This window comes from Lutra lutra, chromosome X (genome assembly GCF_902655055.1).
Source record: "Lutra lutra chromosome X, mLutLut1.2, whole genome shotgun sequence".
Taxonomy (NCBI): Eukaryota; Metazoa; Chordata; class Mammalia; order Carnivora; family Mustelidae; genus Lutra; species Lutra lutra.
In genome coordinates, this window is record NC_062296.1 from 27,922,866 (window position 1) to 27,938,971 (window position 16,106).

A 16,106-nucleotide genomic window follows, 5' to 3' on the forward strand; every position below is an offset into this window, starting at 1 on the left:
GGGCAGCGTGTGCTCGCTGGATAGTAGGAGCAACTGCTTTGGACTAGGTCTCTAGCATGGACAATGTAACAGTAGGACAGGATTTCCAAACCCCTGCTGTATCCAGATCCTCCCTGTAAGCCCAGGGACTAGGCGAAAAACAGATCCAAGTCTGGAAGGCCCTGCGTGATTCAGTACAGAATTGTCCCCAGGTAGCAAGAGGCTGGATCCAGCCCAAATTCAATCAAGCCGATGGATAAGCAAAGGAACAAATTCCACGTGTCATTCCTTCCTTCCCTCCTTCCTTCGTTCACTCATTTCTCTCTCCAGTGGACATTCACTTTGACTTAGGTTCTGTGCTCAGTGTTAGGAACATAAAGAGGAGCAAGACAGAACCCCAGATGGAAACAGACAAGGAAGCATGTGGCTACCAAAGCATGAAATAAACATTGTAATTCAATCACTCAATGCTTATTTCTTGAATACCTACTATGTGCCAGGCACTGTTCTAGGCACAGGGGATATAGCCATGAATGAAACAGACAAAAATCACCGTGCTCATGGAGCTGATAGAAATAGACTACTTTAGCAGTTCAAAGAAGATGGCCGAGAGCCTGGGTGGTGGAGTCTGGGGAAGGAAGCCCCGAGGAGGACGAGGTGTGATTTCAGCTGAGTCTTGAAGGACTGTGTCTTGGCCAAGAGGCAGGCGGGGCGGGTAGTAAGAATATAACAAAGCCTGGAAACCTGAAAGTGGATGGGCAGAGTCACTAGGAAATGACAAGTGGTTTGGTTTGGGACTGCAGAGCATGCGCCAAAAAGAGTAGTAGCAATCTCTCTCCAGGTAGGTGCAACCAGGTAAAACAGACCAAGGCCCAGTCAGGTCTCTGCATTTTTCTGAGACCCAACCCTGGTGAGAGGCGAAAGGGAGCCCAACACCATCTGGCCATGTGCCTGTGGTATTTGGTTTGGGCTAAGCCTACCCTAGGGCCCCATATGCCCAGCCTCCAGGCGTGCAACCTTACAGGGGCTCCGCATTCTCTGCCAAGAGCCTTCATTTAGAAGGAAGGTCTGTCCTGGAAAAGTTAAGGAAACTTGAATAAAATAAAATTTAACTCGAGAGCTTTAGGTTCTCGTGATTTTTTACAGCAATAATTCTTAAATTGGCTAAAAAGAAAAATAGGGGTGCCTGGGTGGCTCAGTTCGTTAAACGTCTGCCTTCGGCTCAGGTTAGGATCTCAGGGTCCTGGGATCGAGCCCCACATCAGGCTCCCTGCTTAGTGGGGAGCCTGCTTCTCCTTCTCCCTCTGCTCCTCCCCCCGCACTCATGCACTCTCTCTCTCTCAAAAAAATAAATAAAATCTTAAAAAAATAATAAAAATAACGAGAGAAAATAACCTGTCCTCTAAAAATGGATTCTGTAAACCATGCTTTGTTTATTACAATTTCTCTTCAGTATTTGTCATGTGAATTCTGTCTTTTGCTATTGAAACTAGTGGGCTTTCATATTTTAATATGTTTCATGACCCGCAATAAAAAGTTGGACAGGTTCACCTTGCCGTGCTCTTTGAAACCCCCTGCAAGTGAGACAGCTCAGAGTACATGCATTATCTTGACTCTGCAAGCCTCAGTTTTGTCAGCTGTGAAATGGAATTAATTAGAATTCCTATCTCTCAGGCCTGTTGAGAGGATCGGGAGAGTTAATCTATGTCCTGTGAAGTGCTTAGCATGACATCAGGCGCAGAAGAGGTCAACACAGCCGTGATCCTACCCTGATTCTGTAGTTTCTGAAAACTCCCCAGTACCTGGTTGTATCAACTATTTTATCGCAAGAAACAGGCTTCACTTCATCCAATCTGTCTGGCTCTAGAGATTCTGACAAGGGCCACAACAAGGAAAGTTGATTTCCAATCTTCCTGGTGGACAGACCAAGGCACTAACCCATGATGGCCCAAGACACAGAGAAACATGGGGCTGAAGTGGAAAGACGATGTCGGTTGGCCGACTTTCAGCTTTCTCTCCTAATTGGCAAATGACATGCTTTTGTTTAGTGGCTCACACACCTTCCTTTACCCCGTGACCTTCCCTTCTAGAATAAATCCATCTCAAGTCTCAAGTTTTATAATAAAAGCACTCCTGAGCCGCGAGCTTAATGGCAAAAGTGAAAAGAGACCTCTTGCTTTCAAAGACCTTAGTATGTTTCCTCTTTTCTGCGCCTTTTTTCCCTGGGGAGTGAAGTCATAGGGTTGGGAAATCAGGCTGGGACCCTATGGATTCCCCGAAATACTATACAAGCAAAGGCAGCTCTCATGGTCACACCGTACCCAACGGGGCCAGCAGTGAGTGGGGTCTGGGTGTGTGTGAGGCAGGAGGGAATTTTTCTTTTACCTTTGCTCTGTTTTATAATCATTGTTGTGAAATGAGTGCTCTGAGTTAGAGCTCAGAATTTTCCTATAAGCAATGTTCCTATTCAGTCCAGTTCAGAAATGTCCTTTTCTTTCTTTATGATTTTCTCTGCATGTGTGGCTGTGCCATTCCCTTTCTACAGCACATGTGGCATTTTCTTGAGACTATTTTAGAAAATCTGGAGGGCAGGGATGGATCCCAGGAATAAAATGAAAAGAATGTAAAGTATTGTATTGTTCTAAGCCCTTTACATATATTAACCCTTTTAATCTATTCCTATGAGGTAGGGACTAGGGGTACCCACTATGCCAGCTGGGGAAACTGAGGTGCAAAGTAGTTGAGTTAGAGAGTTGTCACGCGAGAAAGTTGGGTGTTTGAAAACGAGACCTCTAGCTCAAGAGACCCACAAGTGAGTCCCGAGTGGGAAAATGGGGAACAGCAGGGTTGATCGGGTGGTAAGGAAGTCCCAGACTTGGGTTAAGGCCTCTGCCCCAGTTTATAGGGCTGACCGGGAATTCCTTCCACCAGCAGGAGTCAGTACTTGTTTTGTGGGGACATCAGCTTATATAATTTTGGAACCTTCTTTTAAAAAAAAAACAACACAAGCGTATCTTGCTTTTGAATATTCCATGAGACCACACAACCAAATCAACACGTTGCCCTGGTGCCTTCTGGGTGAAGGGTGGCTCTGAAGCCCGGAAGTCATTAGCTTGGCCAGCCACCTGTCCCCTGGCCAGGTGATGGCTCCGCTCCCGGCCGAGCAGGGCACTGGAATATCCTTTTGATGGTAGGCTTTCCCTTTTCGCTCCCCAACACGAGGCCCTGCAGAATCCATCTGTCAACAGCAAAATGCAGGGTTTGCTCTCTGGTTATGGCTTTCCAGCCACGACCATCTTCAATTTGGGAGTGAAAACGTTCGAGTCGGTGAAAGGGGTCCTGTGATCGCGTTTGGCACATTCTCTTAAATCTTGAAGAGTGCTCCATTTCCTGCCTGCCTTGCAGAAGTTGCCCAAGGAAATGAAATCCCAGAATGAATGTTCACCATCAAGAAGAGACCTCTCTCCCCCTGTCCCCCTCGTTGACAGTCGTGGAAAAGGCATGGATTCATAGACTCTTTTAATTTAACTCAGTTTTTGTCTCTGAAGAGGGTCCAGTAAAAACAACCATTCAATCTGTCACTTGAATATTGTTTATATTTGTTGCCAGGATACCAAAGGCTCTGTTAAGCCTTTGGCTAAGAAGAGCACCATGCATCTGAACTTGTTCACCTGCACATCAAGCAAATAATGGCTGAAATGATGGGAAAGCTCCTCCAAACATTTTAAGTGGAACACAAGGCATTTTTTGTGCCCAGAAATCGCCACATCCCAGTATTTGTTGTTCAAATAAATCTCCACCCGCATACCGAAGTGCACATTATACATAATAAGATCGGGCTTTGAAAAGACAGATATTAATTATTTGGAGGTAAATCAGCTCACCTTTGACCCAGACTCTGAGCTGTAATTTTGTTGCTCAGCTTCTTGGTCCCAAAATTAATGTAAATCTTTACATTTGTAATTTCACTTGCCAACGCCAACCTACCCACACAGTCTGAGTCAGACACTATTTACTTACAACTGTGTTCAATATTTAAAATGTTCTCTGGAAGGATTAAATCACCTAATCATAGTCTTTTCACTGATTTGGCTTTATGTGAAAATGATGGAGCCCGAGGACATCAAAAACTGGAGGGGGACTTTACAGGACAAACCAAAGCTCTGATGTGAGACACATCCTGCCCCCAGGTTGCTCAGCAACCACAGCTAAAAAAGTAAAACCCGAAAGGAAAGTACTGGTTTGGGGTTTTTAATAATAAAGGGTCACCCTTAGAAATCAATCCTTGCTCCAAGTCCAGAAGCTACCTCTTCCCTGACGCCCCTGGCTCCGACAGCATCTGGGAGTCCTGGTAGACCCCACTGTCTGACGCTAGTCTGAAAGAATCATGCCATTTTGAAGCCAAGCAGTCAGAATATGATTCCGATAAAAGCAAATCAGCCGCTATTAACCATATGTGTCAATTTTGGTGGGGAGAGATTTACCAGAAGCTGTTCATAATGGTTACTTCTGAGGAGGGGCACGGGGGGCGGGAGAGGGAAGACAGATTTGCTTTTGGTCTTGTAGCTCTCCTTCACTATTTGATTTTGATTACCATGTACAGATATTAATGGTGTTAAAAATCTTAAAAAAAAAAACCCACAAATGAGAAATACTATATACGCGAACTTCGCAGGAGAAATGAAATTCATCCCAGTAATACTGACACTTGAAAATCTGTTACCCGGTACAGCAGTACTTTAAAAAAAAAATTTCTACCAAAGTCTCTATAATGACAGAGGTGGATGAATAGGTTCCCCCGGGGGTCTGGGGACAGTGCCAGCCCCGGGTCCTTGGTACGCAAGAACTCTCGCCACAGCTTATGTTTTTAAAACGCATTCAATTTGTGCAAGAGACTCGCTAACATATCTGCATCTCTTTTAATACAAAAATAATGGCTTAAATGACTTACCATCCACGAAAACTGCCCCTGTGGGGAGACACCCTTGGTTTCTTGCTCCCGCGGTCCAGAGCGCCCGCAGCACACCGCCTCCGGTGACTGAGTGAAGAGGCCCCGGGAATGGAAAGCGCGGCTGTGCGCGAGCTGACCTGTACTCTCACCTGAAATCAGGCTTCACGGATTGTGTTATGCACTGGATAGTGACAAAACAACGGCATAAATTAGGGTGTTGCTAAGATTGTGTACCATCCATGTTCGCATGAACATAATGGACATAATGAATTCTATAGCACTATCCTGCACAGCTTGGAGAGATTAAAACCACTTTGTCTTTAAATTAAATTTCAAAAATCATTGAATAACAAGAATAGAAAGAACAACAACAAAAACCCCTCATCCATGTCAGCCACCCATTGTACAACACACCACTTCTTGCTTTCTGGTCGTTAATGCCCGGTCCCAGGTTTATTTTAATAGCTACCGGATCAGTGAGTACATATCTATCGTAATAGCCATAAAGGGGGTTGGGGTTCCCTTGTATTGTCGTTTGCGACCCTAAGCGGAGATCCCCTTTTCCCCTTCCAGGATCAAATCCATAGCTGAAAAAGACCTAAGCTGAAGTTTATTTTATATGAATTCTGCACGCTATAATGGGTCCAGTCTGTCACCAGACTGGATATTATATTGTAATATTATGATATTATTAACTTTATTCCCTATGTGTTTCATCGCTGTGACTTATTTATTTTAGAACCGGAAGTTAGTCTCTCTCAATTCTTTTCGCCTATTTTGCCCATCCCCACACCTGACTCCCCTCTGGCAACCACCAGTTATCTGTATTTGAGATTGTGTGTGTGTGTGTGTGTGTGTGTGTCCGTTGGCCTGTTTGGTTTTGTTTTTTTACATTCTACATACAAATGAAATCATATGGTATTTGGCTTTCTTTGACTTCTGTCATTTTAGCATAGTACCCTCCGGGTCCATCCGTGTTGTGGCAAATAGCAAGATCTCATTCTTTTTTATGGCTGAGTACTATTCCATTACATGTACACACTACGTCTTTATCCATTCATCTATCAGCGGGCCCTTAGGTTACTTCCATATCTTGACTATTGTACATAATGCTGCAATGAATAGGAGGGCATATATGTTTTTGAATTGCTGTTTTCCCGTTCTTTGGGTAAATGGCCAGCAGCGGAATTACTGGATCCTATTGGTATTTCTGTTTTGAAGTTTTGAGAAACTTCCAACCCGGCCGCACCAATTTACATTCCTACCAACAGCACACGAGGCTTCCCTTTTCTCCACGTCCTCACCAATGTTTGTTTTCTCTTGTCTTTTTTTTTTTTAAAGATTCCATTCATTTATTTGACCCAGAGAGAGATCACAAGTAGGCAGAGAGGCAGGCAGAGAGAGAAGGGGGGAAGCGGGCTCCCCGCCGAGCAGAAAGCCCAACGTGGGGCTCAATCCCAGGACCCCGAGACCATGACCCGAGCCCAAGGCAGAGGCTTAACCCTCTGAGCCACCCAGGCGCCCCATTCTCTTGTCTTTTTGATGATAGCCATTCTAACAGGTGTGAGGTGATAGCTCATTGCGGTTTTAATTTGCATATCCCTGATGATGAGTGATGTCGAGCATCTTTTCATGTGTCTGTTGGCTGAATTCATTTTTTAAAAAGATTTTATTTTATTTATTTGACAGACAGAGATCACAACTACGCAGGGAGGCAGGCAGAGAGAGTGGAGGAAGCAGGCTCCCTGCTGAGCAGTGAGCTCGATGCGGGCCCAAATGTGGGCCTCGATCCTAGGCCCCTGAGATCATGACCCGAACTGAAGGCAGAGGCTTTACCCACTGAGCCACCCAGGCGCCCCGGCTGATTTCATTCTTAAGTAGTGCTCTGCTTAGGCAAATCTTTATTGAACAAAATGGAGTGTAATTATGAAAAATTCACATTGGAGTGCTTACTTCCTAGATGCCAGATGTCATGCTCGTTCCAATGCTTTATGTTACTTGATCCTCACTCACAACACCACTAGGAAATAGGGTTAGCGCTGTTATATGCCCATTTTATGAATGAGGAAACTGAGACTTGGGAGACTAAGGGACTTGCCCAAGGTCATACAGCTTAGTAAACAAGAGCCAGGATCCAAATTGAAGTACTTGTCTCTCTTTAGTTTTTTATTTTAGTGTGTGTATGTATGTATGCACATCTGTAAGCTCTGCACCCAAGGTCGGGCTTGAACTCAGAGCTCGGAGATCAAGAGTCACATGCTCTATCAACTGAGCCAGCCAGGTGTCCCTCAAATCCGAGTACTTCTGATTCTGGGGCCCTGAACTCTTCACTGCCTCCTAACAGTGATCACAGTTACCACTTAGAGAGTGGTTATTATGTATGTTCTACAGGAGAGGCTTTGCATAAATTATTTAATCCCTGCAACAACCTTCTTTTTTTTTTTTAAGATTTTATTTTATTTATTTGACAGACAGATCACAAGTAGGCAGAGAGGCAGGCAGAGAGAGAGGAGGAAGCAGACTTCCTGCTGAGCAGAGAGACTGACGTGGGGCTTGATCCCAGGACTCTGGGATCACGACCCGAGCCAAAGGCAGAGGCTTTAACCCACTGAGCCCCCCAGGCACCCCTGCAACAACCTTCTGAGGCAGGCATTATTATCCTCGTTTTATAGGTGAAGAAAACCAAGGCTTAGGGCAATCAAGTAACTTGCCTAAGAGCACAACCAAACAGCACGAGCCAGGCTTCTCTGAATATATGTATGAATATATGAATATATGAATATATGAAATATATGAATTTTTCATATGGATATATGAAAACAGAGTTTTCAGCTCTCCAAAAACTTTGAGATATTGGGGCACCTGGGCGGCTCAGTCATTTAAGCGTCTGCCTTCAGCTCAGGTCATGATCTCAGGGTTCCGGGATCGAGTCCCGCATTGGGCTCCCTGCTCAGCATCGATGTGTGCTTCTGCCTCTCCCTCTGTGCTCTCCCCCTGCTTGTGTGCTCTAATAAACTCCCTCTTTTACAAAAACAAAACAAAACCCAAAAGAACTTTGAGGTATCTTTAACATATAAAAATGGTGTAGATTTCAGATGTACGACTTGAGGCATTGATAGAGGTATACATTGTGGAGTATTCTGAGCCAAGTCATGCTGAGATCCTGGTGCTCGGCCAGGGGGCATGCCACAAGCACCTCTAAGGTTCACAAGGCACTACTCTCCCCCATGCAGACCCTGGCCGTGAGCTGCACTTCACCTTGCCGGGGCGTGTGCTGTTGCTCAGAAATGGGTTTTGCCCATATGCATGGGTCACCCATCACATTCTACTTTCAGGGTTGCCATTTGACAGCCATGGCACTTTATTCTTCCTACAAATCTTGGGTTGCAGGCAAAATCCACTGAATTTCTGAGGCCTAGCCCCCCGGAGCTACAGAAACTTAATTTTTTTTTTAAGATTTTATTTATTTGAGAGCGCGCGAGTGAGCATGAGCAGGGGTGCAGGGGGAGGGGCAGAGGGAGCAGCAGACTCCCTGTTGAGCAGGGAGCTGGATGTGGGCCTTTATCCCCGGACTCCAGGATCATGACATGACCCAAGCTGAAGGCAGACGCTTAAATGACTGAGCCACCCAGGCACCCCTTAACCATTTCTCATGTGGATCCCGCTTAAGGGCTTATCCAAAAGAAACAAGTGTCCTCCACAGACCTGGCTTATTAGCATGTTTGACAGAAGGCAGCAGATGCCCATTTCCTCTCTTTTGAAATCAGTGTTGAGGTGGCGGTTGTTCTGCTCCCACCCATTAATTGTGACCTGCACTGCCGTCTCAGCCCCGTGTACCTGCGCCAGCCCTAATCCTGCTTTGAATGGGATTAATTAAAAGGGCTCGGCCTGGGTCAAGATGGAGGACAGAAGGCAACTGGATGAAAGTTCACTTATTACCTTGCATTTTAAGGGTTTCTCCTGTTTAAATTAGATGAGATTCATACAATTACCATTTTAAAGTGGACAACTGTTTATATTTCTTGATTAGTAAGCACAGGACCGGGAAAGGTGGGTACATGGTCCTTTTAGGAGAAAGCTCATTCGGTTAGGACCATCCCCAGTCAACAGACTTGTGGTTCTGGATACACCGGGCCTGAATTCTGCTGTTATATTGGGAATATCGTTGGGTCACAGGACCAAGGTATTGTCTGAGAAGTGAAGGGGTGGAGACTGGTTTGGAAAGAAAGCTTTCCCTCTCAGGAGCTACTGCAGCGTTTAAAGGACATGTAACAAACATCTACTCAAATGTAGCGCTCACCACATACGCAAATCAAGTCAAGGACAAAAACATATTTCAGATATTTTTTATTTCTTCAAATTTATCAGGAGTTACTGAAATAAAAAATATAATTGAGTCCCATCATCGTGGAAATGGCTTTAAGAGAAAACTGCTCATGTATTATTGCTTCCCGTTTAACCAGTGAAAGTTGCCATCGATAAACAGACAGCCAACAGTCTGTCAAGAATGCTCAGGATATGTTCTATCATACAACATGCCTGTTCCGGGGCGGGGGGGGGGGGGAGGGGGAGAAGGCTCCGAAATAACTTATGTGAACTTCTTGATTTCATCGTACAAGACCAGCACGAAAGCACCACCCATGCCGCGGAGAACATTGGACCACGCCCCCTTGAAAAACGCTTTGGCGCCTTCATCGCGTGCGATCTTCCTCCAGCAATCCACTGTGCCTGTGTACATGATGTCAGCTGCAAAGAATAAAGACACGGAGTCGGTGACCGAAGGCTGATGAGAGTCCTTCCCAGACTTACTGGACCAAACCGGAGCCCCACCTCCAAGAGTGCCCACGGCAGTTCCAGGAAACTCGACATTGACACATTCGCCTGGGTGATACTGAACTACTGATGCCGTGAGTAGAGAACAGGGCTATGTAGACGACCCCTTGGCCTTAAGCTCTAACACCATTTAAGCACCCTCATTCACAGGCATCCAAAGAGCCCGCTCAAAGGCAGACACCATCAACCCCATCCCGCCATCAGGAACAGACCTCATTTTTAAAGCCAGGCACCGCTAGCCTGTGGCCCCCGCGTCTTTTTATCATTTGCTCCAGCGGAACTTACTCCCTTTGCGCCCAGACTGCATCATCATTCGGCGGCGAACAGTGTCAAATGGATAGGAAGTCAACCCAGCAACCGCTGTGACAGACTGTGCGATCATCCAGCTGATGAAGATGTGAGTATTCTTGGGGTCTGGAAGCATTCCTGAGAACAGGGAAGAGACGCTTTTACTAGAAAGCAGAGTTTTAGGGGCCTGTTGTTTCCTACACCCCCGCCTCCCCCTTCCCCCCTAACCTCTCATCCCTGCGTAGAGTTTGCCCTGGATGACCACGGCTTCCTCTAGCAATTACAGCAAATCTCTGGCTCTGGAAAACCCGGCCGGCATTAACCACCTTTCCGATGAAAGGAACACAGCTTCAAAGTAGAGAGAGCAAGCTTACCCTTGGCGGTGTCATAGATACCGAAGTAGGCGGCTCGGTAGATGATAATACCCTGCACAGACACATTGAAGCCTTGGTACAGGCCCCTAATGCCATCAGATTTGTAGATCTTAACCAGGCAGTCACCAAGGCCTCTGAATTCCCTTTCAGCTCCGGCTTTGCCCACATCGGCTGCTAGGCGGGTACGGGCAAAATCAAGAGGATACACAAAGCACAAGGACGTGGCTCCAGCTGCACCACCCGATGCCAGATTCCCGGCAAAGTAGCGCCAAAACTGGGTTCTCTTGTCCACGCCACCCAGGAAGATCTGCTTGTACTTATCTTTGAAGGCGAAGTTGAGAGCCTGGGTGGGGAAGTATCTGATGACATTGGCCAGGTTACCGCGCCAGAAGGACAGGACTCCCTGCTCCTTGGGGATACGAACCACGCAGTCTATAATGCCCTTGTATTGCTTATCCGCAGTGATTTGCTTGCTGGCATGCTGCACCTGACAGACAAGAGGAGGGCCGACAGGGAGAGTTACAACCTCGGAGCAGGAAGACAGGAAGAGAATGTTATCCTCTGTATCACTGGCGGGGCTTTCAGGTTAACTACTCCCCACAGCCAGTCTTCTAGATCATACAGGATGGACCCTCCCGACCCTTGGAGGCCAGTCCCCGTGGAAGGAGTGCTCTGCAACCTTAGAAGGCATGAAGCCTCCACCCCTTTGGGTGGGGGGGCACCCTGGGTCGGACCCGTGACCTTTAGACCTGGGAGAAAGGTCATTACCTCAGACCCAGCTTCAGAGGCATCTGGGGCTGTCCCGCCTAGGGCGCGGTCACCTCGGTGGCCGTGGCCGCCCCCTCGGGGTTCCGTTCCGCCCCTGCTCCTCTCCCAGAGGTGACCCACAGGCCCCCAGTCCTGCGCCCGTCCGGGGGCGCCCTCTAGGGCCGGAGCGGGGTAGCGCGGCGCGAGGCGGCTGGGACGCGGCGGCGGCTGCGCGGGGGCGGACGCAGCGGGCACACGCGCTTCCCGGCGCCGGCTTCCGGCCCAGCGAGGTGAGAGCGCGTCCGCTGGCTGCGCGGCCCCCCGACGTGCCACATGGCCTCCGCCGGGCTGTTATGTTATCTCCTTGCCGCGACCTTGAGGCCTTCGGCACGGCCAGGTGTCCCTCCCTTCAGTGCCGGCTTCCAGGCTTCGCCCTTGACCTCCAGGCCCCCGGGAGGCGGCCGCTGCCGGGCTGCTCATTCCGAGCTCGCCGCTGCCCCCCCACCCCCCGGGGCGCCAAGGCCCGGGCCCGCCTCGCCTCCCTCCGCCCCGACCCCTTCCTAGCTCCAGAACTTCAGGTCACCAAAGCACCTCCCCCGAGCTGGCCCTTTGGTCCGCCTCTGCGGCCACCCCTGCCCGCATCGGGCCACTTCCCCCGACGGGACTGAAGAATTAACCCCCTCCCCTCTGGCCCCGGGGCCAGGCTTTCTGCGCGCCCCCTCCCCCACTTCCTGGTTCGACCCCCCCCCCCCCAATCTCCGGAGGTACCTGCAGCAGCAGCTTGACCCGCTCTATGGGCGCTACCGCCGTCTTGGAGATGGCCGCGGCCACTCCACCCGCCAGGAAGTCCTTGGCGAAGGACACAGCGGCATCTGTCATGTTGAAAGGAATGAGACGGCCAACTGCGGGACTGCGGTAGGAACCGGCTGGGACTCCGGGACTCTGGGGCGGAGCGAAACAAATGGCCGATTTATATAGGGCGAGCCGGCGCCCCGGCGGCCGGCGTCGGGGGCGGGCCTGGGCGGGCACCGAGCCCCGGCGCGCGGGCCCGCGGGGTGGCTGAGTGGCTCAGCACGCGGGGGGCGGAGCCTCGGAGTCGGGCCCCAGGGCCGCCCTCCCGCGCGGCGCGCCTCGCCCGGGGCACCTGCCCGGGCCAGAGGACCCAGCGGCACGGGCTATACCTGGGCTCCGGCCGCTGGACTCTGGGGGAGGCCTTCGAGTTGGGAGGGCGGGTTAGGTCACGGGTGTGCCTGCATAGAAACCTCTGCAGTATTGAAGGGGACGCAAAAAAAAAAACCAAAAACAAAAAACAAACCAAAAATCTCGGTAACTAAAATAATAGTTAATGCAATGTTAAAAAAAAAAAAAGAAAAAATACTGTGGGCAAACGATGGCCGGTCGCCGGTTTCTGTAAATAAAATTGAAATGGAGCCCCAGGGTTGGGATTAGGGTGAGGTATGTGAAGCAGGGTCCTGCAAGTGCGGGGTGCGATTCTGTCTTTATTTTAAATGGTGATAATTTGTTCTTCATGGATTTTGGCCTTACTTTTGATTTTTCAAAAATGGTGCATTAAAAATCATTTGTTGTGACTACTGAGCTGTTTGGTGCCTCTTAAGTTTTGTGCTAGGGTGGGAGCCTCAGTCTTTTCACCCCAGACCTGGCACTGCTCTGGAGCTTCCCTGGTGAAACCAGGGGAAACTGGGGGGGAATAGCAGGGTTGGGCTCTTGGTTTGCAAAAACGATTTAACAAAGATCTTCCCCGGAATTGGCAGAGGAGAGTCCAAAGGACTCTGCTGGGGGTGGGGACATTATTTTAGCCAGAAGTCAAATAAAGAGGTTGTACCAGGAAGGTTAAGAGGCTATGTGAACTAGGTTGGCATTTAGCTCCTTGGACGCAAAGTAAAGTGCTCTTGGATTGAGTAGATTCCTGAACTCCAGAGCTTTTAGAGGAATCAATAGAATTTGATTGACAGGCTTTGTGTCAATGGACAAGTGCTTACTGAGCCCCTTAATCCCTGCAGTGGGTAAGCATTTGCCAGACAAGTCCTTAAAAACCTACTTGCTAGCTCGAGTGCACTCTCTTAGGTTAGGAACAGAAGCAAAGAGTATAATCACATATCATATGTCTAAATAGTAACAACAATATTTATAAAAATGATGATACTGCTGCAAGTTGCAACTGCCACCCAACCCGAGGTTGCCCAGCACAGTGAAGACACAGACAGGAGGCATATCCTTCACCTTCCTTTCCTGCTCTCTCCCACCTTCTCCAGATCTGCCCATTGAAGGGCCCAATTCTAGGGTTCCTCCAGGATCATGAGGTCCTTCATTTAGTTATACTTTGCAATTTGGAAGTCTTCCCAGGAACTCCAGCAGTCTGAAGTGATGAGCACACATGGAGAGGGTTCAGAGAAGAGCAGTTTGGAATCCAGCTTTGTTGATCCTGGGTAAAACCCTTGCCTGATGTTCATGAGAAGCTGCTCCATTTCTCATTAATTGATTATAACGGTGATGCAGCTGGATACAGAAATGACTTTGCTGGAGAGTTACAGTGATGTATATTCTCCGAAAGTGATAGTCCCTCCCCTTGCCTTTACTGGTGAGAGAATTAACAACTAAAACAAAAATCTGCAGAGCATTTTATTTAGACGGAGGTGATTTATAGAATGCATTTCAAAGTAGAATTGAAAACCTTTGCAGTTTGAACTCTTGACATTCTGGTTAATGCATTTTTATTGAAGTGTTAATTACTCTATGATACCCCTTGCCTGTCACTTAGGTACCCCTTTATCTGTCTTTCACTGGCCACATCTGCTACTCCCTTTGAGCATGATGTCCCTACTGCTTTCTATTCCAAAAATCCTTTGCTGTCTCAAGCACTTTCACATGTACTGTTGTGTCAGATTTCTATCTCACTGCGAAAAGATGATCAAATAATTACATAGAATTTGTCCCTTTTCAGTCTTTGGGTGCCTAAGTGTAGTTTTATTAAAGATGAAATACAAGATGGTCATTTCAAAGCAACTTCATGTCATGCTTTGCTATTTTGCTAAATCCACCATGGGCGGGAGCTTTCTTAGTTGTTTATGATCAGGTATGTTTCAAGGAGTCAGATAGATGTTTTCAAAAGTGTGAAGGTCATAAAAGACAAAGAAGGACTGGGAACTGTCACAAATTAAAGGAGACTAAGGAGAATGACATCTTAATGCAACATATGGTCCTGGATTGGATCTTGGACCAGAAAAAGGACATTGATGGTACTATTGCTGAAATTTGAGTATCTGTAGATTAGTTACTGGTAGTCCACCAATACTGGTCTTAGTTACAATGGTTGTGTAAGATGGTAACATTTGGAGAAGCTGAGTGAAGGAAATATAGAAATTCCTTTAAAAAAAAAAGATTTTATTTGACAGAGAGGGAGCAGCAGAGGTAGAGGGAGAGGGAGAAGCAGACTCCCCGCTGAGCAGAGAGCCCGCTGTGGGGCTCGATCCCAGGACTCCAGGATCATGACTAAAGGCAGCCTCTTAACTGACTGAGCCACCCAGGCATACCTAGGAATTCTTTATACTTTGTGTGTGTACGCAAAATTTTTATATCTGAAAGTTAAAAAAAAATTAAAAAGGAAAAAAAAAGGAGAAGAAGAAACCAGGAGCAAAAGTCCAGGAAAAATAGAGATTAATATTCATGATAATAATGATGATGTTGGTGGTGATATATGGCTGGTCAAATCATTAAAAACAAATTCCTCCAGTGAAGCATTAGTGGGGGCTCTGTGTTAGTAACTATTATGTTTCTGGAAGCTTTTTAGACTGCAGGTATAATTAAGAAAGAGGAACTAAAGCTAAGGTAGGGCCTAGTAATTCTCAAGAAAAAACTAGGAAGAAGGTCAGAAATGATACTTGGGCCTCAGTTATCTATGTACCAACACACCCAGAATATAGGTAATAAAGTGAATGTAAAATGTTAATACAAGCAAGAAAACTCAATTTTATGGGTGTCGTGCAAACTTTGTAGAGTAGGACTTCTGTCTGGAAAAGGAAAGACTTCTGTCCTGGAAACCTGGTTCCGGGAGATACCATGGAGGACAGCAGGGTAGTAACAATATACCAAGAAGGTATAATCAGTTATTCTTTGACTGGAGGGGGACAAGCATTCAGTGAAAATGAAAGGGAGAAATGAAAGTGATTGTGGTCGTGAAGTATACAAGGAACTGCCTGGTTAGATAACAGCTGTGAATAATACTTCATAAAACAATCACATAGGCTAGAGATGGTGATCAGAGGCATAGACCATCTGAATCCTTGCTGTAAGTCTCATTATTCTGATAGCAACACATTGGATACATTCATAACTCTCTTGGTGATAATTACAGTTCTCAGAAGACTAAAGGATCAGTGAGGTCAATTGCTAAACTGGGCTTAATCCTGACAATAAATAAGGAAGATCTGGTTAGCAAAGTGAAAGTGACAAGAATCTTGGGGAAACTGACCATGCTGTGTGGGTCTGTTAAGTAGAATGCTGGGCATGGCCAGAGAGGTTAACTAGTGTGTGTGTGGGGCCACGGGGAGAGGGTAGACTTCAAAAAGATCGGAGAAAAGATAAATAGATGGTCTGGCCAAATACCAAAAGAGAAAGATAGCTGAAGAGGGCAAGAGATTCCGAAGATAAAATTCAAGCCTGTCTAATTTAGAAAAATTCCAATAAGAAACTACAAAAGGAGAGGTAAATGTAAGTGTCCTTACACATTATTCTCTGAAGAGCTCGGATTTTAAAAGTACATATGTAGATGACAGGAGGGCTGGACTTCCAAGGACAAAGACCAAAGACTATCACAAACCTCTAGGAACTGAGTCAGAAGGGCTGAAGTCTAGAATAAACCCAGGCTTATAAAATGGGATGGACCACAATAAAGGGTTCTAATGTTTTATTTATTG

At 47.1% G+C, this 16,106-nt stretch overlaps 1 protein-coding gene across 1 annotated transcript; it reads right to left on the reverse strand.

The window, feature by feature from the left end:
* Nucleotides 1-9,262: 9,262 nt before the first annotated feature.
* Nucleotides 9,263-12,154, reverse strand: SLC25A5 (solute carrier family 25 member 5). The gene is made up of 4 exons (XM_047716491.1): nucleotides 11,941-12,154; nucleotides 10,426-10,912; nucleotides 10,049-10,189; nucleotides 9,263-9,676 (listed from the first exon to the last, which is right to left on the reverse strand). Exons 1-4 carry the CDS (start codon nucleotides 12,049-12,051, stop codon nucleotides 9,519-9,521), a joined length of 897 nt encoding a protein of 298 aa, XP_047572447.1. The 5' UTR covers nucleotides 12,052-12,154; the 3' UTR covers nucleotides 9,263-9,518.
* Between the last annotated feature and the right edge of the window lie 3,952 nt (nucleotides 12,155-16,106).

Coding starts and splice junctions, on each gene's coding strand:
- SLC25A5 (XM_047716491.1), bottom strand. CDS start 12,051: ATGACAGATGCCGCTGTGTCCTTCGCCAAGGACTTCCTGGCGGGTGGA. Junction 10,190..10,425: donor TATCTATGACACCGCCAAGG/GTAAGCTTGCTC, acceptor CCCTGTTCTCAG/GAATGCTTCCAGACCCCAAG. Junction 9,677..10,048: donor GCAGTCTGGGCGCAAAGGGA/GTAAGTTCCGCT, acceptor TATTCTTTGCAG/CTGACATCATGTACACAGGC.